Genomic DNA, 26,041 nt, shown 5'->3' on the forward strand with positions numbered 1-26,041 from the left:
AAATTTTGTTGCATCGGTCAATCAGAATTCTCAACGAACCTTTTTATTTTACAACTTTAAGTTAGACATTTATTTTTCATGGAAAGCCGTTGTCCTTTTACAAATTAATATTTTGAGAGGTTTGAGATTTTGATTTTGATTTTGTACAAGAAATATGATGTTCGAAGATATTTGTCAAGAAGTTTTAAAATCAAGAAATTCATTCAATTATTTGAATTAAACAATACAAGTGAATAAAAGATCTAGTAGATGTTCATAAAAAAAAAGAAAAATGAAGACAAAATATTAATAAGTTTAGGATCGAAGTAATATTTAACTGTTTTAAATATAACTAAAAGGTTAAACAACAAATTTAACTAATCAACTTTTAGAGTTTATCTAATAAATTACTGAATTTTAGAAAAGTGTTTAGCATGTTTATGAATTTGTTAATGTTATGTTTTTTATGTCCCTAAATTTTTGAAACGTGTTTATGTCAAAAATAAATAAAAACATGTTTAATAATAAGTGTTTACGCTTTTAATTTTGATAAAAACATCAAATAGATTGTTGAATTAAAAATATATATATAATAAGGTAGAGATAATGAGTTCTTGAACTTTTAATCTTGTATCAAATCCAGGAATTTAAAAAGTATGTCGCCACTTCACTTAAAGAATTCTATTAGACACAACATTAAAATCTTAAGAAATCACAAGTTTCAAAGTTTTAGAAATTATTAAACAATGTACCAACCTAAGCATTGTTAAACTAAAAAAAAGTTTAAAATATTACTTTTTATATGTGCTTTCAACTTTCGCTCATTTTGGTTTCTCTACTTTTAATATTGGTTTATTTTAACTCTTATACTTTCAAAATATTTGTTTTGGTTCGTATACTTTTAATAATTGACAATTTAGCAAAAAAAAAAATTAATACAAATTCTATACACAACAAATTTTTTTAGATTACATTTCAAGAAATATATTCAGTGTAGATAAAAAATAAAATGAAAAACCAAAAAAATGTAAAATTTCAATTATATCATTTAGCTATCTTTACAAAATTATAAAGAACATGGATATTTTCTTAAGTGGATGGCATAATTTAGCCACTTACTTAAGACTCGTTTGGTAACGTTCCTATTTTTTGTTTCTGTTTCTTTATTTCTATTAAAGAAAAAAGTACTATATTCAAACCTCTAAGAATTTAAGTATGATAAAACAATTTTTTTATTTACGTTTTGGAACAAATTGAAAATGAGAACAAGAAATGAAAAACTAGTTTTGGTTGTTTCCAAAATTTCTATACAATTGTGAAAATGTTCGAGAAACAAGAAACAAACTTAATTGAAAAACACTTACATTTTTTAAGAAAATTGGAAACTAGAAGCAAAAAACAGGAATTTTAACAAACGATGCTTTAAATTTCCCTTACATGTATCATGTATGTATGGCAGAAGAATCCATGTCTCAGCAAGTGGATAAACTGGGCCGGCCCAAGTGATCTGATGGGCCTAGTAAGGACCGTGGCTTCCAGGTCGAAACGACGACGTACCAGTCCTGTTTTTTTTTTTTTCCTCCATTTCGAGTCCGTATTTCCGGTCCGTATAACTAAAAATTGCATAATTACGAATGCTGCCCCATCTGCCCGTCCCCGTGCAGCAGGCCTTCATCTTTATCCTTCTCCATTGTTTCACTTCCTCACTGCGTGCACCTTCTAATTCCATAGATGCTTGCGGATGCTGCACCTTCTTCTTCTTCCTCCTACTCTTCCCTTACTTTCCGCTAAAACCTCACCAAAACCCTAAATCCAATTTCCCCCGATCTCCCTTCCTCCATGTCTGCTCACGCCGAAGCTTGCGATCCGCTGCTGCATTCGTTGTTCCGGACTTTCCTTTTCAAATTGTAGAAGTTAGAGGTTCGTATTCTTGTGGATTTCAAGTTTGAGGACTGATTAGGTTGGAAAGCATGAAGCGGGAGTTGGCTTTTGCTTTGGAGGTTCAATCTCAGCTCGAGGGGTCTCTCGGTCATACTCGTAGCGAGACTCTGGCTGAGGCAAGGTCGAGTAGTTGTTTAGACGAGGCTGCTCGGAGTAGTAGGTGCAAGAGATTCAAAGGCTCTGTTGTCAATGGTTTGATTGTGTATACTAGAGGAAGGAAGTCTCGGATCAATGTGTACAGCGGGTTTTCTGGGAATGAGAATAGTAAGACGTGTAATAGCGCGGTAGGGCACGAAATTGTTCGAAGCTTGGCGGTTGGTGAGGATAGTGGGACTGACGAGGTTCAAATTCAAACTATAGCTTCGGAGAAATCAAATTGCAATTCGACGAGTCTTATCTGTAAGAAAGAGTCTACAGATAAGGAAGATGGCGCAGAGGAGAATCCCGTAGTTATCGCAGAGGCTAGAAAAGTTGAGAAGAATTTGCCTGAGTGGGGAATTAAGCGATTTACACGCTCCTCATTAAGACCGAAGATTGAGCCCGTGGAAGAAGGCTCCCCGATTACAATTGGGTCTGTTAAAACGGAAGTTATTTCAGATTTGGGCGGGGCAACAAGTGAAACAGTCAACTCTCTGTCAACTCCGAAGAATAAGCTGGAGTTAAAAATGTCGAAGAAGATTGCATTGAATAAGAAGCCAATGACCGTGAGGGAGCTGTTTGATACTGGTTTGCTGGAGGGGGTACCTGTCATCTACATGGGTGTAAAGAAGGTGTTGTAGCCATTTGCTCATTTAAATTCTTGAATTCTAACGTTTGAATTTTCTCAGTACGTTGATTCATTTAGAATTAGGTTTGTATAAATCTGGGAACCAGCTTCATTTTTCGTGCTGAATTTTGATCTCAGGCGTATGATTATGGTCTGCGCGGTACAATTAAAGATGGTGGGATTTTGTGTACATGCTCGTCCTGCAACGGATGCAGAGTCTGTAATCTCTTTGGATTTAAAATGGGAATTCATGAAATGAATTTTGCCACACTTTTCTTTCTCCGCACCTGATTTTCTTTACTTTCTTCTTCAATCTAGGTCATTCCTCCTTCACAATTTGAGATCCACGCTTGTAAACAATATAAACGAGCGGCACAGTATATATGTCTTGAGAACGGGAAGAGCCTGCTCGACCTGTTGAGAGCATGCAAGGGAAGTAGGCAGACACTAGAGGCCACCATACAAAGTCTGATTACCTCTTCTCCAGATGAAAAATATTTTACGTGTAGAGAGTGTAAAGGTGAAATTGTGAATTTTTTTCCCTCTAAATATTTGTCGCCACTTGTAGCCGTCATAAGTCTCAACCAAAACCAAGTAGTTTACAAGATTTATAACCTGTTAAATAATTAGTGTGTATAACGACTTCTAGGATGCTTTCCTTCATCAATTGGACAAGTGGGGCCTTTATGCTCTTCGTGCGAGGATTCGAAGCGATCTCAGTGCACGCCCACATTGCCAACTCCCCTCACTTCGGCAACTGTTAAGAGATTGAGGTACAGTGTATATTTCTTTCAGATAAAGTTGTCTCCCTGTTCTCTGGAATAAGATCTTGCTCCTTGTCTTTGCGAGTAAAGCGAGTAATTATGATTGTATTATCATGGGTTCCTGCACCCGTTGGCAAGGGCTTGGGTCTCTTGGTCATACTGCTAGAGGTTTCAAGTTCGGTAGGTTTAATACCAAAAATCCATGATGTCTCCCAAATCCGAGTTTGGAGTCGATTCCCAGTTATCAAAAAAATAAAAAATAAAAAAATAATGGGTTCTTGCCGATTCGTCATTTTTCATTTTAAACCTTTGCACAAGACCCGAACCCAGTTCATGTTATGGCTTCTGGAAAATGAAGTTAGAATTTTGTGTTCTGCCCTGGTATGATTCTACGCATGACAATATAAGATTACAGCTAGTACACGAACTGTTTCCGAAAGTATATCTTATTTGCAGGTTCAAGCCACGTAAAACTCTTATTAGATAGAAAAACTTAAAAAAGTTTTTAAATTGGGTTGTGTAGCACTCGGCTTAATAAATATAGATGAGATAAGTAATGCATATAAGATTTGACGTATTCTATTCAACAGTGTAATTTTCTAGGACGCCATTAATTAAACTAAAAAGTATGGATTCTTTTAATTGACTACAATTTAAATCATGAATGCCAAAAAAATGTTGTCTTGATATTCTTTTCTTTGGTATATATCTTGAAGACGTTATTTCTTTAAGTTTGTTTTATTTTTCAGGTCAACCGAGCCGACCACATCAAAATCATCTGGAAGTGCTCCAGTACAGATTGCTCCACGATATAAACGTAAATGGGTGATCAAAGCAAAGTTAGTATCAATCCTCTGTTTCTACTCTCTCTCTCTGTGCTATTTTTCCCCCTATTAGTATACTACTGGTTTTTTTTTCTTGTTTTTTTTTTTTAAGAAACGAGAAATGTATTTGTCACAAAGACGAAGTAATTGGGTAGAGAAAACACCCGCCTAAGAACTACATTAGTAAAGCCTTCTTATCGTTGCTAATTAAAAGAAGACTATAGTAACAAAAGAATTTCTTGCTTTCCAGTTTCAATTAATTTCTCCTGGCACATTTGGGGATTGAAGGACTAAATTTGAAATTTATGCCTTTCCATTATGGAAATTTATTTTTCTAAGGTGGTCACCCTTAATGCCTTTTCAAGTTCAATCATCGGTGTAACTTTCAGGTCAAAATCGTCAGAGTACATTTCCATCTCAAGATCCTCAAAAAGTGCACCGATGCGTATTCCTTCAAAGAATAAGAGTGCATTGAAGATGAGAAAAAAGTTAGTACAGTTTATCTCTAGCTTACTATTTTTACCCGCTTTGATTTTCTACTAGATTTTTTTTCCCTCAAAATATTTTTACCAAGTTGTTCTCTCTCTTATACAGTACCCTGTACTTTGTTCGAAAAATTGCAAAATTTATGTTAATTGAAATTTCATATTTTTCTGGTGTAGGAGGTAATAAAACATGATTAATCTAGTTGCTTATTTTTATTTAGTAGATTAGTTTAGTTAATTACTTTTATTAATATTTCAATTATCATTTTTAGAATTTATTATTTATTTTCATTTTCTTGTAAGGTTAAATAACCAAATTTAAGTTTTATTTAGAAGGTTTGAACATGAATGAATGTGTTTTTAGATAGGCTTCTCCCATTTTAGGATTTCCTACCTATTTCCTGTGGATTTGGCTTAATCCATTTTAATTCACACAAACCCACTGGATCATTTTCCCTTTGACATAATTATTTTAGTTGCCTATTTTAATATTAGATTAGTTTATTTAAATTCTTAGTTTTAGTTAATAACTTTTATTATTTGCTCAATAAGCATTTTAGGATTTATTATTATTTTCATTCTTTTAAGGATGAAAATAGATCCATTTAGATTGTATTTGAAAGTTATTAAAATAAATAAATGGAGACTGTTTAGATCTCTCACGGTGGAGTTTCTCCTTGTTTGTCAGGGTGTGGCTTAATCCATTTTAATCCACCCAGACCCGCTGCATCATTTTCTTTTTCGTAAGATTTATCATATATTTTATCTTTGTAAGCCAACATGAGAATAAACTAGTCAAGGCATATATCCTCGGCCAAAAAGTCGGAGATCCGAATCCTCACCCCACATGTCGTTGAACTCAATTTTTTTTTTCTCTTTTCAATGTCTTCTTTATTTTAAATTTCAGGTCACTGAAACCAGCCTCGATGTCAAAGTCCTCCCAAACTGTTTCAAAGTGCAGTTCTTCATTAGCTAAAAATCAGTGGAAAATAACTATGAAGTTAGTTTCTTTATCATTTGTTGATTTTTAATTTTTTAGTGGTACAAATTTCCATCTGTTTCCATACTATGGAAGCAAATACGTTTCATAGTCTCGATAAATATTATGGTTTACTTTACCTTTGAATACTTTTATTCTTAAGAGATCAGAGGTTGCATAAGTTGGTTTTTGAGGAAGGCGGATTACCTGATGGAACTGAAGTAGCGTATTTTGCAAGGGGACAGGTAGTTAAGATAGATCATGCATGCTTATCTGCGTAACTATTCAAGTACTACTTCAGTTAATATCAATGTATGGTGGTTTACTCATTTTACGTACAGAAATTGCTTCAAGGTTATAAGAAGGGGTCTGGAATTTTATGTTGCTGCTGCAATTGTGTGGTAAAACTTTTTGGAATTCTCGTACTTTCAAATTCATGAGTGATATTATGAACTCTTAGAAAAGGTTTTAGCATATTTACCTTTTATGTGCAGGTCAGTCCTTCACAATTTGAAGTTCATGCTGGTTGGTCTTCTCGCAAAAAACCGTGAGCATATTTTTCTTTAGTTATATATAAGCTCCTCAAACTATTCATTGCTAATATTTTCAAATATGTGGTGGTTTTGTTTGGCAGTTATGCATACATTTACACGTCAAATGGGGTTTCTCTGCATGAATTAGCAATCTCTCTCTCGAAAGGTCGCAAGTACTCTGCAAAGGATAATGATGACTTATGCATCATATGTCTAGATGGTGGAAATCTTTTGCTTTGTGATGGCTGCCCAAGGGCATTCCACAAAGGTGAATCATAATATGGAGAACTATGAACGCAACAATTTTTTTTATATGAAATTTCTCCATTTTAAACCGGTTTTTTAATTATTATTTTTGAAGTATTTTAAATAAATGTGTTAGATATAGATGGTCATTACCAAGTATAATGACTTAGAATTCTTGGCCCATTCATATCTTTGAAAAATTCACTTTGTAGTTTGCCAGAGTAGAGTTTTTGATTTGCTGTTCCATTCATCTGTGCAGAATGTGCATCATTACCAAGTATTCCTCGTGGTGATTGGTATTGTAAATTTTGCCAGAATATGTTCCAAAGAGAGAAGTTTGTTGAGCATAATGCCAATGCTGTTGCAGCCGGAAGGGTGTATGGAGTTGACCCTATTGAGCAGATAACTAAAAGATGCATTAGAATGGTCAGGAACATTGAAACAGATCTTAGTGGATGTGTGTTATGCCGGTATTAATTGTGTTTTTCCTTCTCTCAAATGTCCATGGCTAGGACTTTTCATTTTTATTTTCACTTTGTGCTCTCTTATATGTTGCTTTTGGTTTGAAGTTTAATATTTTCTTTTTCATCTTTGTATGCAGTGGCTCTGATTTCAGCAAATCAGGCTTTGGTCCCCGCACAATTATACTTTGTGATCAGGTATCTTGTTATATCATCTAAATTTCTAATTGAACATTCTAGTGCTGTTGTTATTGACTCATTTCCAGTTCCTTGCCCGTGTTACTAGCTGTTACGCTCTTTCTTCAATTTCTTCATTTGATTTCTGGTCAGTGTGAGAAGGAATTTCACGTGGGCTGTTTGAAAGATCACAAAATGGCATTTCTTAAGGTGCGAACAAGAAATCATACTCTTACTTTTAACCTGAAATCCTTAGTGCGAAAAGAATCTATTATCTTGTACAATGTCCAAATTCTTTCCGGATTAAGGAACTGAAAAGACCTGTTATGAAACAGGAATTGCCAAGAGGAAAGTGGTTTTGTAGCACAGATTGCACGAGGATACATGCTGCTCTACAGAAGTTGCTAATTCGTGGACCAGAGAAGCTTCCCGATTCACTTCTGGATGCTGTCAATAGAAAGCTTGGAGAAAATGGTTCAGACATCAAGGCTGATGTTGATGTCAGTTGGAGGCTTATCAGTGGCAAAATTGCTTCACCCGAAACTAGGTTGCTACTTTCGGAGGCCATTGCAATCTTCCATGTAAGTCTTCTTGTATTTTCTTTTTATTTGGTTCGTTAGTTAAGTTCATTTCTATAGCAATAATCTATGTTCGAATAAGGTACTGGTTTAGATAACATTCTTGGTTTCTTGGATCAAACTGTGTCGGAGTAGAAAGGAATTGAGGTCACGTTGACTTTTGAATTTCCTAAATTACATTAAAGTATTAGATAAATTATTTATGACTCCAGATCACTTTATTTTATCATTTCTTCCAATAGTATGCTACACTCTACAAATACAAAAGCAATGCTGACGAGTCTGGGAAGCTATCATTATGCTTGTACTTTGTATAGTCTATTTGTTATTTTATGAGAAGTCTCTGAATTTCATGAATCGTAGAATTTGTGTTGCCATCGTTTTAACTATGAACCTAGGTGCAATATCTGATTAAAACATGCCATTCTTACTTTACAGGATCGGTTTGATCCTATAGTTGATATAACAAGTGGACGTGATCTAATTCCAGCTATGGTTTACGGGTTGGTGACATGTTATTTCATCATGATCTTTTGCTTGTTATGGCAATAATACTGGCCATATTCAGTTTATTGGAACTAGCAACTTATACTTTGTTATTATCTATCATTCTATCTCACAGAAGAGATGTAGGTGGACAAGAGTTTGGAGGCATGTACTGTGCCATATTAATTGTCAAGTAAGAGTTTTCCTTATCAATTCGACCTGTAACCTGTTATGAATTATCATTACAGTTCTCTATTTGTATTTCACAGCTCATTTGTTGTATCTGCTGCAATGCTGCGTGTTTTTGGGCAAGATATTGCAGAGCTACCGTTGGTTGCAACAAGTAATGGTAACCATGGCAAGGTCTGTATAGCAATTTAGAAAGTTTTTGACATCCCTGACTTTCTAATCAGTAATCAGTATGCTGTATTTTGGCTAATCTGATTTGATTCTTCCAAACATGTAATAATGACAGGGCTACTTCCAAACATTGTTTTCATGCATTGAGAGGCTGCTAGCTTTCTTGAAAGTCAAGTGCCTTGTTCTCCCGGCTGCTGAAGAAGCTGAATCCATTTGGACCCAAAAATTCGGTTTCGAAAGAATTAAACCAGACCAGGTATATACTCCACCTATTCATTACCTTAAATTGGGCAAATTCCGACCACCTGAGCAAACTTTTGTATCGACTCACTGCAGCTTAGCAGCTATAGAAGAACTTGCTGCCAGATGGTGACATTCAAGGGGACATCAATGCTTCAGAAACCGGTCCCCTCATGTCGGGTCGTAGGTGCTCCATTGTGACAATGGAAGGTGTGAGGTTTCCCTCTAATCTTGCCTGCCTCTCCTCTCTGTGTATAGCTCATATATTTTCCCCCACTTTTCTTAGTCTATTCAGTAGATGAGCTCTATTATCGATCCCCATTTTAGTTTTATATTATACCTTCAAAGTGTAGCTTTCCCCTTACCTTCTCCTTGGGTTACAAACGGTCTTCATAGGTGATGGCTTTAGGCAAAACCAGGAAGCCACTCCCCCAGCCGGCGGGTAAACACCCTTCCCATTCATGCTTCTCTATATGCATGCTTGTGAATATTCAGGTGTCTAAATATGTTAGTATGATGATTTTATAGTTAGTTTTGCCATGGAATGATTTTAGAAGGAAAATTTGAAATCCTTGGTTCAAATTTTTGTATTGTCAGTCTTCCTTTTAATGTAAATTTTGGCTTCTGCTTAGTTTAGGGTTAGAGGTCAGATCGACTCAATGGTGACCATTAGTAGAAGTTTACAAGAACCTACTTTTTCAAATATAATATAATTTTAGTAAAAATATTTACCAATCAGTTTGATCTAGGGGTGTAGTCTGGTTGGTTCGCCTTGGTTTTGGGCAAAACTGAAGTCGAATCGATTAAAAAAATGCAAAATTACGTAGATCGAACCGAATCGTAGGCGAACCAACAATGAACCGCACGGAATCAATAAATCGTCGGTTTGTCGGTTTGGTTTGGCGGGTTAAATGAATAATGCGGTTCAGAATGGTTTTAATCGGTTCACTTGTTCTCGGTTAAGTTCTTGGCGGTGGTTTAACTTTGGTTCTGTTCTGGGCAGTTTTCTATTGGGCTTGGGCTTTCAAATATGTTTGGTAGTTAGTTAATGTTGGGTTTGGTGGGCTGGTGTTCTATTTTAATAGAAAACAAAAACATAACAAATAAATAATAGGGTAATTGTAGCGGGTAGCAAAAATAATTTATGTATTTCAAAAAATGCACCAACTTTTCAAAATTTCAAATGAAGCGAAATATTTGAATTTTTATTTTCGGAATTTTTATTATTTGGATTTTACCTTATGATATCTGATATACTTTAAATGTATATCACCTGTATTTGATATACATTCAATCTATATCGATATACTTCGATATACATTCAATGTACTCTTGACGTGCATGATCCACAGAAATCTTTTATACAATAACTTTATATTTCAAAAATTTTGTTGCATATGAAAAAATAGTGGATATAATAGTATTATATCAAAACACATGTATCATAGTTATATTAGTAGATATCATGGTTATATCATAAGTATATCAATAGAAAATTAGAAGTATATTAAGTACATATCAAATATATATCAGTGTTATATTAGTGGTAAATCATATGATCATATATAAGAAGTTATATTAGTAGATATAATAGTTATATCAGTGGTATATCATCATTTGTACATCAATGGTAAATTAGAGACATCAAGTATATATTATAGATTTATAAATGTTGTATCAGCGTGGTAAATCAATGATTATCATACGTATATCAACGGTCCATGTTAGAAGTTCAGTAGATATCATAGTTATTTCAGAAGTAAATCAATTGTATATCTTTATTATATCAGTGGTATGTCAGACATATATCACTAATAAGATATATTGTAGATATATTACAGATATATCAGATATTGCAGGGTAAAATTGTAATTTTAAAATTGGACTTCCGTTTTTTGTTGGAAAAAATGTTATATTTGAAAAAAACTAAATGTGGTTGTATTTTGCTAATTTTACTAAATATTTTTGCCACTATGACAAAAATATTTACTAAAATTAGCAAAATAGCAACCACATTTAGTTTTTTTTCAAATATAACATTTTGATCCCCTACTCAAAGGATCTCTCCCTAAAGCAGTAAAATGATCCCCGGTCAGAACCTTTCTTCTAGCCAAGAACCCCATTATTCGTAAAATCAAGGCTCTTCTACAGCTTCTTCATTTACATAGATAATAGCTCCTCCACTTTTGGAATTGATAAAGGAAACCTTTCCAAGCCCGAATAAGATCGGAAAGAACTGATTGCTTTCTACGATAACAAAATAGTTATCTACTAGCCATGTTTCCTTTCTGTGAGAATGCCGTAGGACTCCAGGAATTATATATATACATACATATATACATATATACATGCATGCATATATATGTGGGTTTTACTTAGGTTTTTGTGGTAGAAATCGAAACTGACCCACTAGTTTCGGTTTTTAAAAATATCAAAATTGAAATCGACACCAATTCAAACTGACAGACGATTTTATCGATTTAATTGGCTTCGTCGGTTTTTCCTTAAACTCCTAGTGTAATCAATGGCTAATGGTTTTGGATGTTAGAGAGGTGTTGCATGAGTGCCTGACTGTGGTCTTGAATGTGCGAGAGAGGGCAGTATGAGGGAAAAATATTGAGAGGGAATTTATAAGTTAAGAGGCACGACTGACAGATTGGTTTTGCATGGTGCGAAGTTGACCTTCATTGGTTAGTCGGACCGACTAACTGACGTCGCTACCTAAGAGAAAGAATTCACAAACATATGTCAGATATGCATGATGCTAAATTGACCTCCAACTATTGGTTAGTTGGGATTGGAGGACCACCATGTGTGATGATATTAGTTTTTTTTAGAAAATAAATTATACTTGTTTGATAATAATTTCTTTATTTGGTTCTTCACCTTTCAAAAATCTTTAAAATCTTAATCAAAACTTATAAATGTAACCAATTCCTATATATATATATTTTACGCCCATCCCTATAATATAACTCGTATTGTTATTATTTTAAAGGATAACATTGCAAATTTTAGCTGTCAACAAAAAAAAAAAAAACATTGCAAATTTTAATCCGATAGGAAAGTGGATAGTGAAATGCAAAAAAAAAATGTCACACCCCTATCACACACGTGATTTATAAATTATAACGCAAGCATAATTGACCAACATGGTTACAATATTAAAATTTTATGACCCTCTCTCTAAGGTAAAAGGACCCATTTCCTTGAAATTATCAAATATAATTCATTATTATATATATGATTCATAAATATTTAGGGAAATGTAGAAAAATTTTGTTTCCGAAAAAAGATGTATGGGGATGAAAATGAAAAGTAAATGTAAAACCAAGATTAGGGTCAAGAATTTTCACAAGGAGTGGAAAAATTCACATTATAACTTTTTATATATACAAATATTTCAAATCTAAAATTAGTTAAAAAAAAAACTTTAAAACTTTAATCTTTTATATAGTTTTTTTAATCTAAAACAAATTAAGGGAGACGATTATTATTATTTTTTCTTTTTTCTTTGGTTTGATCTTGTATAAAAAAGGATTAAGAGGATTTAGATTAGAAATGATAATATTTAATTATTTGTTATTCAGAATCTTAAATGGACCCACTGTGAAGAAGACTAAAAAATTCCACTAAAAAAAAAGGGTAAAAAATGCACTATTTTGCTCTACAAGTATGATGACATTGAACAACCGCCCCCATGCTTTGCCTTAAAGCAACATGATAAAATTTTAGAGGAAAAATAAATTTACAACCTTTCCCTTTAAGAAGTTTACATGTTCATCATCATCATGAACTAAAATAATTCATTACAAATCCTTAGCCTTCTTAACTGCCAAGCCACCCTCCCTCAAAATCCAGCATATATAAAACATCTTAATTTACATTTACCTTCAAATCCCACTTGTTACAAATCTTCCTAAACCCATGAGGATCAAAACAAATTTCTCCTTTTGGCTTACTCTTATTGCCATTGTAGCCCTTTCCGTCGTCGTCTTCTTCTGCTCCTTCTCGCTTTCCTCGACCGCGATCGGTCCTCGAGACGGTGGTTTTGAGCTTGGCATTTTCAGAAGTCTAGTGAAAGAGAGCGGCTTGGATGATTATTTTTGGTATCTTGTAACTCAAATTGTGTCCAAACACAAGCAGCATCATGGATGGAAGCATAGAATTAGGAGTTGTGATGAGAAGAAATGGAACTCTGAGTTGATATCTATATACAATGTTTCGCTAGCTTTGACAGTTGATTTGAAGGGATGTGCAAATTTCAGCAGTGTGCAAAAGGCAGTGGATGCTGTTCCTGATTATGCCTCTTCAAGAACCCTTATCCTAATTCAGGCTGGTGTTTACAGGTCATTATCATCCCAAAACACATTCAAATCTTCTAATTATATTCCCTTCTCTCCGCGTTTCTAACATCGGGAATATTTAGAGCACAATTTTGGTATCTTTGACTTTTTAGACCCATATTCCCGACGTTTTTTTGTAGAACATCGGAAGATATCAAATATCTATCAACGTTTTCGCAGCAAAGTTGATAGTTTTTTTGACGATTAGAGAAAATAACTTCTCGTGACAATTTTTTCAACGTCGGAAAACAACCATTTCTTTTAGTGTGGTTTTGATGTTAAAAAATTAGGTTGAAAGAAAAAATCGTGGGGGGAAATGGACAAAATAAGCATTCTATAGGTCCCTTTTAAGTTTTTTAATCAGTCCTTTTCAAAACACAAGATTTATAGGCATTTGCTGACATTACCTTCACACCAAATGACCCTCACTACCCCTCCACTAATATTTTAGACTTTCCTCTTGATTTCCTCTCTCTACCTCCATCTCCCTCTTTTTCCATATTCTTTTTTTCTCTCCATCTTCTTCTTTTTCCAGATTTTTTTTTCTTATTGTTTTTCATTATTCTCTTTTCCTCTTCAACAAAGTTTTTTTTTTTCTCATTTTCTCTAAAATTTTCTTGGAGTTTCTCTTTTCCTTCTTCCATACATTCTTCCATCTTTCTGTATTTTTTCTAATTACTATTATTCCCTTTCTTCTTTACTAACCACAAAAAGCAATTTACTTTAAAAAAAACCATGGTTCCTGTAACTTCGATGACGACGGCTGCATCAAAGCCGACGAAGGAAGTCATTCGCCGAAGAAAGAAGCTCAGTGGAAGAGGAATGGGGGAGGAGATAAAGAGAGATAGCGAGGGTGAGCGAGAGAGAGAGAGCGAGGGTGAGCGAGAGAGAGCGAGATCGAGGGTGAGCGAGAGAGAGAGATCGAGGGTGAGCGAGAGAATCAAATGTATCAATTTAAAATCTAATTAAAAAAGAGGTTTTGAGAAACAAATTTGAATTAAATTTCAAATTCGAATACTTTCTTTTTGTAATTAGATTTTAAATTGATATTTTGATTTGATTAAATTTTAAATTAGGAATGAAAGAGATGAAAGCAAAATGAGGGGTTTTTAACGCTCAACCTCGCTCTCTCGCTCAACCTTGCTCTCTCTCGCTCAACCTCGCTCCCTCTCTCTCAACATCGCTCCCCCATTCCTCTTCTACTGATCTTCTTTCTTCGGCGAACGACCTCCTTAGTCGGCTTTGATGCATCCATAGTCAGTCACGGGAATCATATAGGGAAAAAATTACTTTTTGTGGTGAGTAAAGAAGAAAGAGAATAATAGTAATAGAAAAAATAGAGAAAGAGGAAGATGGAAAAGAGAAACTCCAAGAAAAATTACGATAAGAAAACAGAGAGAAGGAAAAAAAATCTGAAAAAAGAGGAAGGTGGAGGTAGAGAGAGGAAATAAGGAGGGAAGTCTAAAATATTAGTGGGGGAGAGAGAAGAGAGATGGAGTCTGGAAGAGAGAAAAAAAGCAAGAGGGTATAGGAGGTCATTTGTCAAAGTTGGTGATGTCAGCAGTGACTAGAAAACTTGTATTTTGAGAAGAACGATTAAAAAACTTAAGAGACTATTACAGAAGTCTTATTTTGTCCATTTTTCTAAATTGTGGCAGGGAGAAGGTGGTGATAGAAGCCAACAAAACAAACTTGATAATCCAAGGACAGGGTTACCTCAACACTGCAATAGAATGGAATGACACTGCCAATTCCACAGGATCCACCATTTACAGCTCTTCATTCACCATCTTTGCTCTAAATTTCACTGCCTTCAACATCAGCTTCAAAGTAAAGTAAAAAAACATCTTCTAATTTGATTTCTTTCATTTTTTTAATTTATTTGCCAAATTTTCTACTTTTAACTATCTTTAATCTTTTGTGGGTTCTTTTAATTGGGGGATCAAAAGAACACAGCTCCTGAGGCAACTCCAGGGATAAGTGGAGGGCAGGCAGTGGCACTCAGAGTTGCAGCAGATGAAGCTGCTTTCTATGGCTGTGGATTCTATGGAGCCCAAGACACACTCTATGATTACAAGGGGAGACATTACTTCAAAGAATGCTTCATTCAAGGATCCATTGATTTCATCTTCGGCAACGCCCGATCGCTCTACGATGTATGTTATTTTTCATTAGGATATATTTAGTTGTTTTTTTAATATAACAAATGTTCGGTTTATAAGGATGATACAAACAAAGTTCCACATGGAATAGAGAATGAGGTGATCATAGGTATATAAAGAAGGACAATTATCTCTGTTGATACGAGGTCTTTTGGGTAAAACCAAAAGCAAAATCGTGAGGTCTATGCCAAAAGTAGATAATATCATACTATTGTGGAGATACTCGGGAGCTATACTCGTATTAGCTATTTAGTCGTTTTTATTTAGAATATTATTACATTGAATGAGGAGGCAGAGATTAATTCAGATCTATGACTACTTAGAGGGGTAGAGATAGCAAGTTTTAACTGACGACTTATTGCTCAGTTTTTAGATAAACAATAGGTAAATATGGTATCAAAGCAAGACCTCCCGTATTTTTTTGCCATATTTAAGTAACATAAATAACTATGAATATGAAAAGAAACTTAGAATGAGGAAATTTGGGTTTTGGTAATGGTAGGGTTGCAAAATAAAGTCAATAGCAAAGGAATTGTGGGGTGGAGGGGTAAGTGGAGCCATCACTGCTCATGCAAGGCAGTCCAGCAGCGACCAAACTGGGTTTGCTTTTGTCAACTGCACCATCACTGGCTCCGGTAAGGTATGGCTCGGCCGCGCCTGGGGGCCCTCTGCCACCGTCGTCTTCTCCACCACGTACATGAGCGGAGTTGTCGCCCCCGATGGATGGAATGATTGGAGAGATCCTTCCCGAGACCAGTAAGTGTTGTATATAGAATGACTTTTTCTTCTTGCGAAAAAATTACTAATTTAGAGTGAAAATTAGATTGATTTAAAAATAGCTTTTGAAAAGACACTTAAGATTAAAATTACAAAGTTATTTTTTTTAAAGTGAAAGATGACTTCCAATCTCTTGATTGAAGATATATGCTAATAACCTCTAAACTATGTTCGTTTTGATAGTATAATTAACTTTTAAATGTTATGTAACTAAATAAATTTATTATGTAAAAATAAAAGGTGTTTGAACTAAAACGTATGTCAAACTCATCGTCTCGAGCTTCATCTTCTTGTTGTCGTACATTGTGATCTGAGGAGTGTGTTGTTTGGGGAATATGAATGCTTTGGAGATGGAGCAAATTACAGGTTGAGAGTTCCATATGCAAAGCAGCTGAATCAAATGGGAAGCTGAACCTTATATGGATGTTTCCTATGTTGATGGAAGTGAATGGCTCATCTATCACCAAACCACTTTCTCTGCCAATTAATTTATGTTAAAACAAAAATATAGTCCATGCTCTCAAATCTTTGCATTTTTAAAAAAAAAAATTAGTTATTGATCTTTTGAAATTCTAAGTTTCAATTGAGTTACTGTCTAAAAAGATTTGTTAAAGATTTCACTGTTATAAATAGAGACGTTAATAAGTACATTCATTATTTATGGATATATATACTATTATGTGTTAAATAATATTTTTCAAGCTCACTCAACAAGCCTCTGAAGTCTTTAGAAGCCACTAGGTTAAGAGATTTCTCAAGTTTGCTTAAGAAATTTTTCCTTGGAAAGTTGAAGCAACTAGAAGCTACTAGAGTGGAATATGTGGCAAATCTATGGCCATTAGATCATCATCTTATCCAAGACGGGCTAATATGTGGCATATTTTGTAGCCATAGAAATTTGCTTGATGGTAAGTATGGTTGTGCTATAAATAGGTGGGCATCCATACTTCGTCAACCCATTCCAAAAATCTTCAATTCCAAGTGAAGCTAAAATGTGAGTGTGAGACTTGGTGAGATAAAGTTAGATAGTGTACAGTAGAAATTTAAACTGAATATTAATTAGTGGTGCAGTAGATATTTTCAACTTTTTCTTCATCCGCTTCGTTGGTTCGACGAGTCTATCAAGATTCAAACTCTAGAAGTCATGTTAATAAGGTGTTTAAAATTCCATTGAACCACAGCTGGATTTAATGTTCTAAAACAGTTGTCCAATATATAATATATAATAATATTTTATTTTTTCCTAAAAGATAAAAGTTGATGTAGTCTCTCTAGGAGACTACCACAAAATGCGTGCCAACACATGGTTATCTCTTCTAGAGACGACCATGTCTTGATTTTTTTAAAAAATAAGACGTGGCACCGATAGAGCGCTACGTCATTATTGTCGTCTCTTGAAGCGACGACCAAGTGGCTCAACAATTCCAAAAACAAAATGTTTCAGAAGAAACATTTTTTATCTAATTTGATTTAATGTCATATTATTTTAAAAATAAATTTAAATAAAAACGTTATTTAAAAAAATCCACTAAATAGAAGTTAACATATATAACCCAAGAAATCGAGAGAAAGAAACTCGAACAATTCCAAAGCAAAGCTTGAACTGGTGTACCTTTTTCATGAATATATCTTACCTAAAGTTGGAATAACTTTTATACTCCCTCTCTAAAATTTAGTTTGGAGTTGTCTATAATAATTGCAGTTCAGTTGTGCTTTTAAATTAAGAAAAAAAGAAGTTAAATTAATTTGTTAGTGTTCAAGTTCTAGAAAAGAGAATGATTTTTGGTATATAAATTATTTATTACTGAAAAGTGAGGATAGGAACATTGATGGGACGAAAATAGAATTTAAATCGAGAAGATTTAAGGGTAAAGTCAGATGAATATGAATAGAGGCCACAGGTTTAAAGATGAGGACCAGAATTTGGACTTTTGGTGCACTGAACCGATTCATTGCCACAAACAAACAACACCAACAGCAAACACATGAATTGTGAAGGATGGAAGGAAGTTGATTTGACAACAACACGTGAAAAACGACGCCGTCAAGTGACCATTTGATTTTTCTTCGTAAATTTTAGCATAAATTTTATATATAAGGAAAATCTTTTTAAGTACAAATTCGAACCTAGTGACTAAATTGTCGTGTTAAAATTAGCATAGAGAGAAATGAAAATAAAAAATTAAGCTAAAGTACGGAATTAATGAACAAAAGTTGAAAGTATAAGTACCAAAATAGACGATTTGAAAGTACAAGACCAAAATGAATTAATACTTGTGTTGACCTAAAAGTATGAAGACTAAAATAAATATTTTGAAACTATACGAGTTAAAATGAACTATAAAGTACAAAGGAGAAAATAGTATTCAACCCTTTATCAAACTGCTATATTTTCTTTCACAAATAAATTAATACTTGTGCCAATTTACTCGATATTTATCTATTTATAACAATTCAAGAGTGTGTTTGAGAGTGATAGTAAAATGAATGATTTTGATAAAAGAGATTTAAATATATTTGATTTTTTAAAATCACCATGTAAGTGATACTTAGGGACTAAAATAAACAAAAATTTTATTTTCATCTAAAACAATTTTTCTATCCTCACCTTCTGTGAGTACTATCACATTTTAACTATCTAACAAAGAAAGTATGATAACTAAAATAAATAAAAATTAAAAATGCAAACACTAAAATAAACAAAACCTAAAAGTACCGAAACTAAAATAAATGTTTTAAAAGTATATGAGTTAAAATCAACTATCTGAACACGAAAAATAGTAGGTCTATTTTAGCCATAAAGTTAAATCGCGAGAAAAATATTTATTGTTAATTTATGAAATATTATAATCCATATTATTTAACAATCATAGCAATTTTCAACAAAACCCAGGTATAAACCTGTTGGATTTAGCAGGAATGGTTAATTAGCCAATAATTACCGACTAAATTTAACCTTAATCCATTTGATATATTGACAAATAAACATGTGATTAAACTAAAAAAGAAGTAATGTAAAACTAATAAAGAAAAGTTTGGGACTTTCAACTAACTTTGTTTGTTTCCTATGTTGATAGTGAATTCCCTCTTATTTACTACTAATTTTTCTCAAATATTAACAAACAATTTGACAAGCAAATGACTACATCTTTGTAAAATTTCGAACCTATTAAAAATTATTAAGCTTAAAAGATTCATAAATGCTATACAAGAATTCGTAAACATCTATGTCTGATTTCCCTTATTCATAAGGGTAAAAAGAAGCTAAATGTGTGCTGTTTTCTAACGTTTTAAACTCGGAAACCGTGATTTAAGCTTGGTATAGTATCCAAAACCTTTCATTTTAAGTTATCTTGGGTTATACATGCACATAGGATGTTTTTACATCATTTAGAGTTGATTTCTAACGAAAATTACACTTTTGTACAGAAAAATATCGAGCTAGGCGCCTGACACCTTCCCCAATCCCGAGATTGCCCTTAATGTAAAACGCATGTTTTGGTGTGATTTGAAGCCTTCCAAATCTCTGCCACGTGTCTTCCATACATTAAAGGTTGCCAATTCAACAACTACCCAACCAAAAAGTGTTTGAAATCGATGGCTCTCCACAAAGCTCTCGACCTCCTAACCACCTTGAAGTCCCTATAAATTCAACAACTCATTCACTTCATTCATCATCCCGTAGTGATCATTTCAGCTTTAGACATTTACTTTTCAGCTTGTTTACGTTTTCTCTTTTAAGTTTTTGAGTTGTTATTGTTTTAACCTTACTTATTTCAAGTTCATCCTTTATTTTCCAGCTTATTATTCTTCAATTGTAAGTTTTAGTCTTGTTTAATTAAAATTCCAGCAAGTTCTTTGTTACTCTTATCTCTCTCATTATTATTTCGAAGTTGTAATCACTCAATCTTGAGGAATCGACCGAGTACAGCTCCCCAATCTTGAAAGAGAACGGGTTAGGGTTATTCGGGTTGCAACTCCACAATTTCCAACTTGTTTTAATTATACTTAACTTTTAATTATGTCGTCTACTTCCATCAACATTAAATTCTGTTTTTCTTTTATTATCATGAGCTAAATTATTTTTCCCAAGCCCGGTTATGGATAGTTAGTTAAAGTTTTTAAAATCCAACAAGGCATTGAATCAATTACATACCAGTTCCAAGAAATTAGAGGTTATGGTAAAACTTCGTTTAAAACGATGTGGTAGAAAGCAACGTGCGACTTGAAGGACATGATCTACTGTGGATTCTTACACCCACCATTTTTTATTATATAGGAATGAAGATGCTCTTGACTCGACATCGTTTGTTCTGTTCCACTCGAGCTCTCATTTTTTGAGGGTTTTGATGTAAATAGTACATGATGGAGCTCGAGTAGAAAGTATTGATTCATTTATCAAGGGCAGAGATCTAGGGTTAGTGTCAATCAATAAGTTGAAACAATTTCGTAAGTATAAGACATTTTTCTCCTCTTTTATCACTTAAAGTTGTTTCCATAAGTTGAAACTTGATTTGACCAATTAATGCTTTAACCAAGCATCAATACTGAAAAGGTTGATACGTTTTCACAACTTCACTGATTTAACTTTAGAGAGGAATACTTTAAACATAAAGATTTCGCTCGGGTAGCCTAGACATAGGACCTCGACCTAATGTTACGGTTGGTTTTTACTAAATTAAGTTCTTTTTTATAATAGACATATTAGGAATGGACTTAAACCTTCAAAATCACTTAGACATAAGAAGATGACGAAGTAAAACTGAAGAAAATTTATGAGAGGCGTCTGGCGCCTAGTTGGAACAAGTTGTGTATTTTTAGCTAATTTGAAGTAACTGGGCTGAGTTTATTGCATTGAGTTTTTAAATATCAAAACCAACATTATCCTTATTATTTGTCACCCCAAATTCAATTACAAAGTCTCCTGATCATTAACATTTCCTATAAAAAGACTTCATTTGTCTCTGAGGATCGATACTCGGAATACTAGTTCCGTTTTTACTACTTGTGACGGGCGTACACTTGCGCTCTCATTTATTTTGAATCCAAAATCCCAAACAATGTCTTACAATATAACCCATGGCTAAACACTCAAGGTTCAATTCAACTTTCATCTCTCGATCATAAATTGAATCTAAAATGATACAATTAGTGATCAAACAACTACCAATATTAAGTTCAGAATATTAACTCAACAATGGAAATAACTTCATCAATCAAAAATACAAAGTCCAAGAGTTCATAGTTTCAGCTACCTCGACCCTATCCTCCAACTCAAATGAATCCAACCTCCCAATTTTGTGAGAAAGTAGAAGCATCAGAGAAGTTAGCGGGTTGGACCTAACTAAGAAAATAGAGATAAATGCATAAAAAAGAGAGAAATAGAATAAATAGTCGTCTATTTTTTAATGATGGTTTACTTATCCGTAAGGACCTAAATTTTATTCGGGCCAGAATGTCCTTGATCCATGATGTCTTTAATCAACAGCTTGACGTTGAGATGAGAAGAACCTCCATCTTCCGTGGCGGCCTTTGCTCTTTCAGCAAATTCCCTCACCCTCCTCCTCATCCCTTCCTTATCCTCTCCATCCATCACCTTCTCTATTGCATCTATAACTGCTTCCTTCTTCACTTGCACCCCAATTTCTTCCTCGGCTCCCCACGCATAGCATTTCTCCACCCCAACGCTGGCCCCAATTTTAAGAATTTGAACAATCAACATCTCGTTGAACATTTGGTCGGCGAAGAGCGGCCACGCCACCATTGGTACGCCAGTCGCGATGGCTTCAATCGTCGAGTTCCAACCGCAATGTGTTACGAATGCACCGATGGCAGGGTGCGATAGTATCAGCACTTGCGGGGCCCATCCACGGACCACGAGGCCTCTCCCATTGGCCTTGTCCTCGAAATTGTGCTCTGACAGCCACTTCTCTAGTCCTTGTGTGGCATTGGTTTGTCTTATGACCCAGATGAATGGTCTGTTGGATGCCTGGAGAGCCAGCCCCAGCTCTATCATTTGCGATGTTGCCACATTGCATGTGCTACCGAGTGCGGCGTAGATGACTGAGCTAGGGTCCTGCTTGTCGAGCCACTCAAGGCATTCACGTTCGCCAATCGCTGACTTGTCACCTCTATGAGTCTTGTCCATTGTGTCTTTGTTGCATAGACTAACAGGTCCAACGCACCATACTTTTTTTGATCCTATTGTTAAGAATATAAATTAAAAAAAAATTAAGATTTCTTTTTGTTTTTCATTTTTGAAAAATAAACTTACAAACATTACTTTCATATATATTTGTGTTAGTTTGTTTTGTATATAGTTTTTATAAATATTTTTAAAATTTCGACTAAATTTTGAAAAGAAAAAAAATTAATGTTTCAAAAATTTATTTTGATTTTGAAATTTGACTAAGAATTCAAATATGTTCTCAGGAGGCGAAACACTTTTAAATGAAATTGTACAAAGATTAATTTCTAAAAAATTAAAAATTAAAAATAAAATAGTAACCAAACTACACATAAATATTTCTAACATATTGGCTAATGAGAATTTAATGATTGGTTAATCTTATATGGGAGTAGATCTATTGTCATTTCTACTATATATATATATTTTGAGCTTTGTGCTACTTTCTAATAATGTACCTCAAAAAGATTCAAATCTCATTTTAATTTCAAAATTTTCAATTTTATTACATTTTAGTCCATAAATTTTTCACATGTCTACCTTATTAATTGAACTTACAAAAAAAAAATCATTGTAGTTCTTAACTTGTGCCTTGATATGGATAACCTAACTTGAGTATGTGTTATTTGGTAGTGCCACGTGGCTCGATTGGTTGATGCAAATAACGACAAATGGGTGTCAGACTACAAAATCTACGCAACAACCAAAATGGGTAAAATTAAAATGAGACATTTCAAACTCCTCTCCAACCAAAATGAAATAAAGTTGAAATTTTATATACTATAATCTACCTTTCAAAAAATTTAGGGTGAATTTTGTTAATGATTCGAAAACAAGTGATTAAATGAAAACATTATTGAAAAAGAAGAAATGAGTTTACAACAAATATCGCATTAATCAAAATTTTATCCTTTCAAATATTATTCTGTATTAAAAAAAAGTTTTTTTTTCAAAATTTTGGTTATAGAATGCCATAACAGTTTTAAAAAAAAGTCATTCAAGTAAATCTAAAATGAAAAAGGAAAAAACAGAATATCTGTCTTTTAAAATTTTGGATTCACAATCTGAAAATGTAAAAAGATAAAACTTATTAAGATTATAGAATTGAAAACAGTTTTTCAAAAAAGTCTACTGAGAGTATTCATTGAATTCGAGTTTGATTTAATAAATCTCCAGATAAAAAAAGAAAAAGAGAAAATCCTAGTTTGAATGGTACCTGTTACTTTCTTGAACTCGGAGAGGTATTTGGGTTCCAAGTCCTGGAAGGAATTGAGGACGAAACCATAGGATTCATGGTCGGCCTTAGCCATTTGGGCGCTCCAGTCCATGAAGATGGGGTCCAAACTGAAGATCAATTTGGCCTTGGTGATCTGCACTGGGTCGGGCAAATCGGGGATCGTAACGGGCTCCAAATCAGCCGCAGCCATGATTTTGTAAACCACATCGGTGGTGGTTCGCAGAGTGGTTATAACACGGAGGTAAAAGCAGGACAAGCTGTAGAAAACAAGCCTCGGAACGTTAAACTTGCGCGCAATACCACCGGTCCAAGGCAGCGCCATGTCGGACACCAAGCAACTCGGGCGAGGAGAGAGCCTCTGGAACAGCTCCTCAGTTGGGCCGCGCAGAAGCGACGTGTCGGCGAAGAATTTGGCGCCCAACTCCAGGGAGGGCAACGAGTCGAAATTCTCGCACTGGATCCCATTCTCCGGGGGGAAACTGATTGTTTGGATTTGAATTTGGAGGGCGGGTTTTGAGAGCAGGGACTGGAAACGAGGGGCGTTTTGAGGGGTGGTGACGAGGGTCACTTTCACTCCTTGCTCCGCCAGAAGCTTTGCAAAGTCCGCCATTGGAATCAGATGCCCTTGCGCCATTATTGGCAACAGAAGGAAGTGGGGCGCTGCTGCTGCTGCGTTTTCCGAAGCCATGGATGAAACTGAACTAAGGCCTCTCTGACTCTCTGCAACACAATTATAACAACCAAACTAAGTCCTATTATATTATCTCATCTCATCTCATCTCTTCGCCTTTCTTTCTGAGTGTGTGGTGCGTGACGAGACATTTTCCAAGCTGCGAGTGTGTGGTGAGAAAACCCTTCCGCATTATAAACATTAATATAGAAAATATTTATTTGTTAATGTAAATATTTTTTACGAATTTTTTTTTATAACTTTTACAGAAATATCATTGACATTTTATTAATATTGATGGTGACACTTAAGCCTAAAAAGAACTGAGCTATTCTCATCACTGGCATATATGAGAGAGTATTAAGAACATACTTAAAAAGATTTATATGCCTACCTCTTAACTTATCCGATTAAGCTTTCAAACAGCATAAATAACTATGAGTACGAAAGAATTTGGGTTTGGCAAAGGGTTTAGGGTTGCCAAATAAAGTCAATTGCAAAGGAATCGTGGGGTGGTCGGGTAAGTGGAGCCATCACAATGCAAGGCAGTCCAGCAGCGACCAAACTGGGTTTGCTTGTGTCAACTGCATCTATCACCAAACCACTTTCTCTGCCATTTAATTTATGTTAAACCTACTCAATGGTTCCCAATCTTTGAACTTATTCTCAATTTGGTTCTTCACGTGTGTTGTTTGAGGTGATTTTCACCGTGTCAAAATCATTTTTATTATTATCAAAATCACTTGTATCATGTTTCGTAAATTAAAAAATTGATTTTAGAAAAGTTTAAAATCACTTTAAATTAATTTTTAATGCTTGATTTGGTTGGATGGTGGTTTTAAAAAATTAATTATACTTAAATCTTTTTAGATCACTCATTATATCTTTATTTCCAAATATACTTTTAATCTTTTGAAATTCTCATGTATTAAAAAATTTCAATCTAAGTTCTTATCTAAAAAACTTTGTTAACATAAGGCTATCGTAACATTAAATTACTATTTTGTTAACCTGCATATTTGGATGCATGGACATGTCACCAAGAAAAAATTAATCTTGTTAATTCGTGGGCCAGATTTTATTGATTTCATTTTAAGTTAAGATTAAATTAAACAATGCCGTGAACTTTAAAATAGGTTTAAATAATATTCCTAAGATTTAGTTTGTTAATTATTTTTGTGCTTTTAAAGAAATCGATTATAGTATGAAATAAACTAGGATTTGGTGATGCTGATGGCAAATGAGTCTGCAACCAAAAAATTTGACCCGTCTAATACACTCTGACGCTCAAATTAGTGATTGGAGTAAGAAAATAGAAGTATACACAAGTGACAAGTTTTTCACTTACTTGTGGTGATAGGAGTCATTCCATTTTATAGGCATAGGTAGCCAACCAGAAGTACAACGATTTTGTGTAGGGACATGCCGAGCTGTACGAGGTCCTGAGTATGGTATTAACCGTAGTCCCGCATCTTGTTGTCGCTCCCAGAATCCAACGCATATCCTCCTCGCATTTTTCCCTCAACAAGTGAATTAAAAAAACGAGGCTAACTTGCTAGAAGGTGAGGATGTGAAAATTGTTGGACGAAAACAGAATTTACTATTATTATTATTACTATTTGCGAAGGAAATTAGAATTTAAAACATGAAGTGATTAACCAACTTTTTTTGAGAGTGAGGATAGGAAAGAAATTTAAGAGTATTTTTCTTCTTTAATTTTGTGGTGAGAGCCCACAGCTTTAGAAATTTGCACGGACGACCAGATTTGGACTTTTGGGGGCACTGCACTGTTTCATTGCACCAAACAAAGAACAGCAACAGCCGTAGAAGCAAACACGTGAAT

The 26,041-nt window shown here is 34.3% G+C and overlaps 3 protein-coding genes across 6 annotated transcripts; 2 read left to right on the forward strand and 1 right to left on the reverse strand.

Annotated features, from left to right (window-relative positions):
* The first annotated feature begins 1,618 nt into the window (after positions 1-1,618).
* LOC111014293 (Acyl-CoA N-acyltransferase with RING/FYVE/PHD-type zinc finger domain-containing protein) lies at positions 1,619-9,409 on the forward strand. Of its 4 annotated transcripts, XM_022288966.2 has the most exons (21): positions 1,619-2,690; positions 2,825-2,902; positions 3,005-3,206; positions 3,336-3,459; positions 4,200-4,289; positions 4,664-4,762; positions 5,667-5,759; positions 5,902-5,983; positions 6,080-6,139; positions 6,233-6,285; positions 6,373-6,539; positions 6,777-6,987; positions 7,119-7,176; positions 7,309-7,365; positions 7,491-7,736; positions 8,172-8,236; positions 8,356-8,412; positions 8,468-8,582; positions 8,695-8,835; positions 8,916-9,029; positions 9,216-9,409. In XM_022288966.2, exons 1-20 carry the CDS (start codon positions 1,950-1,952, stop codon positions 9,018-9,020), a joined length of 2,844 nt encoding a protein of 947 aa, XP_022144658.2. In that variant the 5' UTR covers positions 1,619-1,949; the 3' UTR covers positions 9,021-9,029; positions 9,216-9,409. The 4 variants fall into 4 exon arrangements, with proteins under 4 accessions (XP_022144658.2, XP_022144657.2, XP_087979875.1 ...); XM_022288965.2 differs by having other exon boundaries at positions 8,916-9,409; XM_022288967.2 differs by having other exon boundaries at positions 1,620-2,690; positions 8,489-8,582; positions 8,916-9,409.
* Positions 9,410-12,455: 3,046 nt separating this feature from the next.
* On the forward strand, positions 12,456-16,735 carry LOC111014273 (putative pectinesterase 14). Its single transcript, XM_022288941.2, is given in 6 exon segments — positions 12,456-13,168; positions 14,824-14,995; positions 15,115-15,321; positions 15,830-16,083; positions 16,420-16,507; positions 16,509-16,735. Coding segments are annotated over 6 exon segments (1,227 nt in total). The 5' UTR covers positions 12,456-12,746; the 3' UTR covers positions 16,593-16,735.
* A 4,555-nt stretch (positions 16,736-21,290) lies between these two features.
* LOC111014244 (UDP-glycosyltransferase 73C6) lies at positions 21,291-24,371 on the reverse strand. The gene is made up of 2 exons (XM_022288911.2): positions 23,508-24,371; positions 21,291-22,305 (listed from the first exon to the last, which is right to left on the reverse strand). The coding sequence occupies exons 1-2, from the start codon at positions 24,214-24,216 to the stop codon at positions 21,539-21,541; spliced, it is 1,476 nt and encodes a 491-aa protein (XP_022144603.1). The 5' UTR covers positions 24,217-24,371; the 3' UTR covers positions 21,291-21,538.
* Positions 24,372-26,041: the final 1,670 nt, after the last annotated feature.

Source organism: Momordica charantia, assembly GCF_013281855.1.
Source record: "Momordica charantia cultivar OHB3-1 chromosome 5 unlocalized genomic scaffold, Mcharantia_2.0 BLBB01000005.1, whole genome shotgun sequence".
NCBI lineage: Eukaryota > Viridiplantae > Streptophyta > Magnoliopsida > Cucurbitales > Cucurbitaceae > Momordica > Momordica charantia.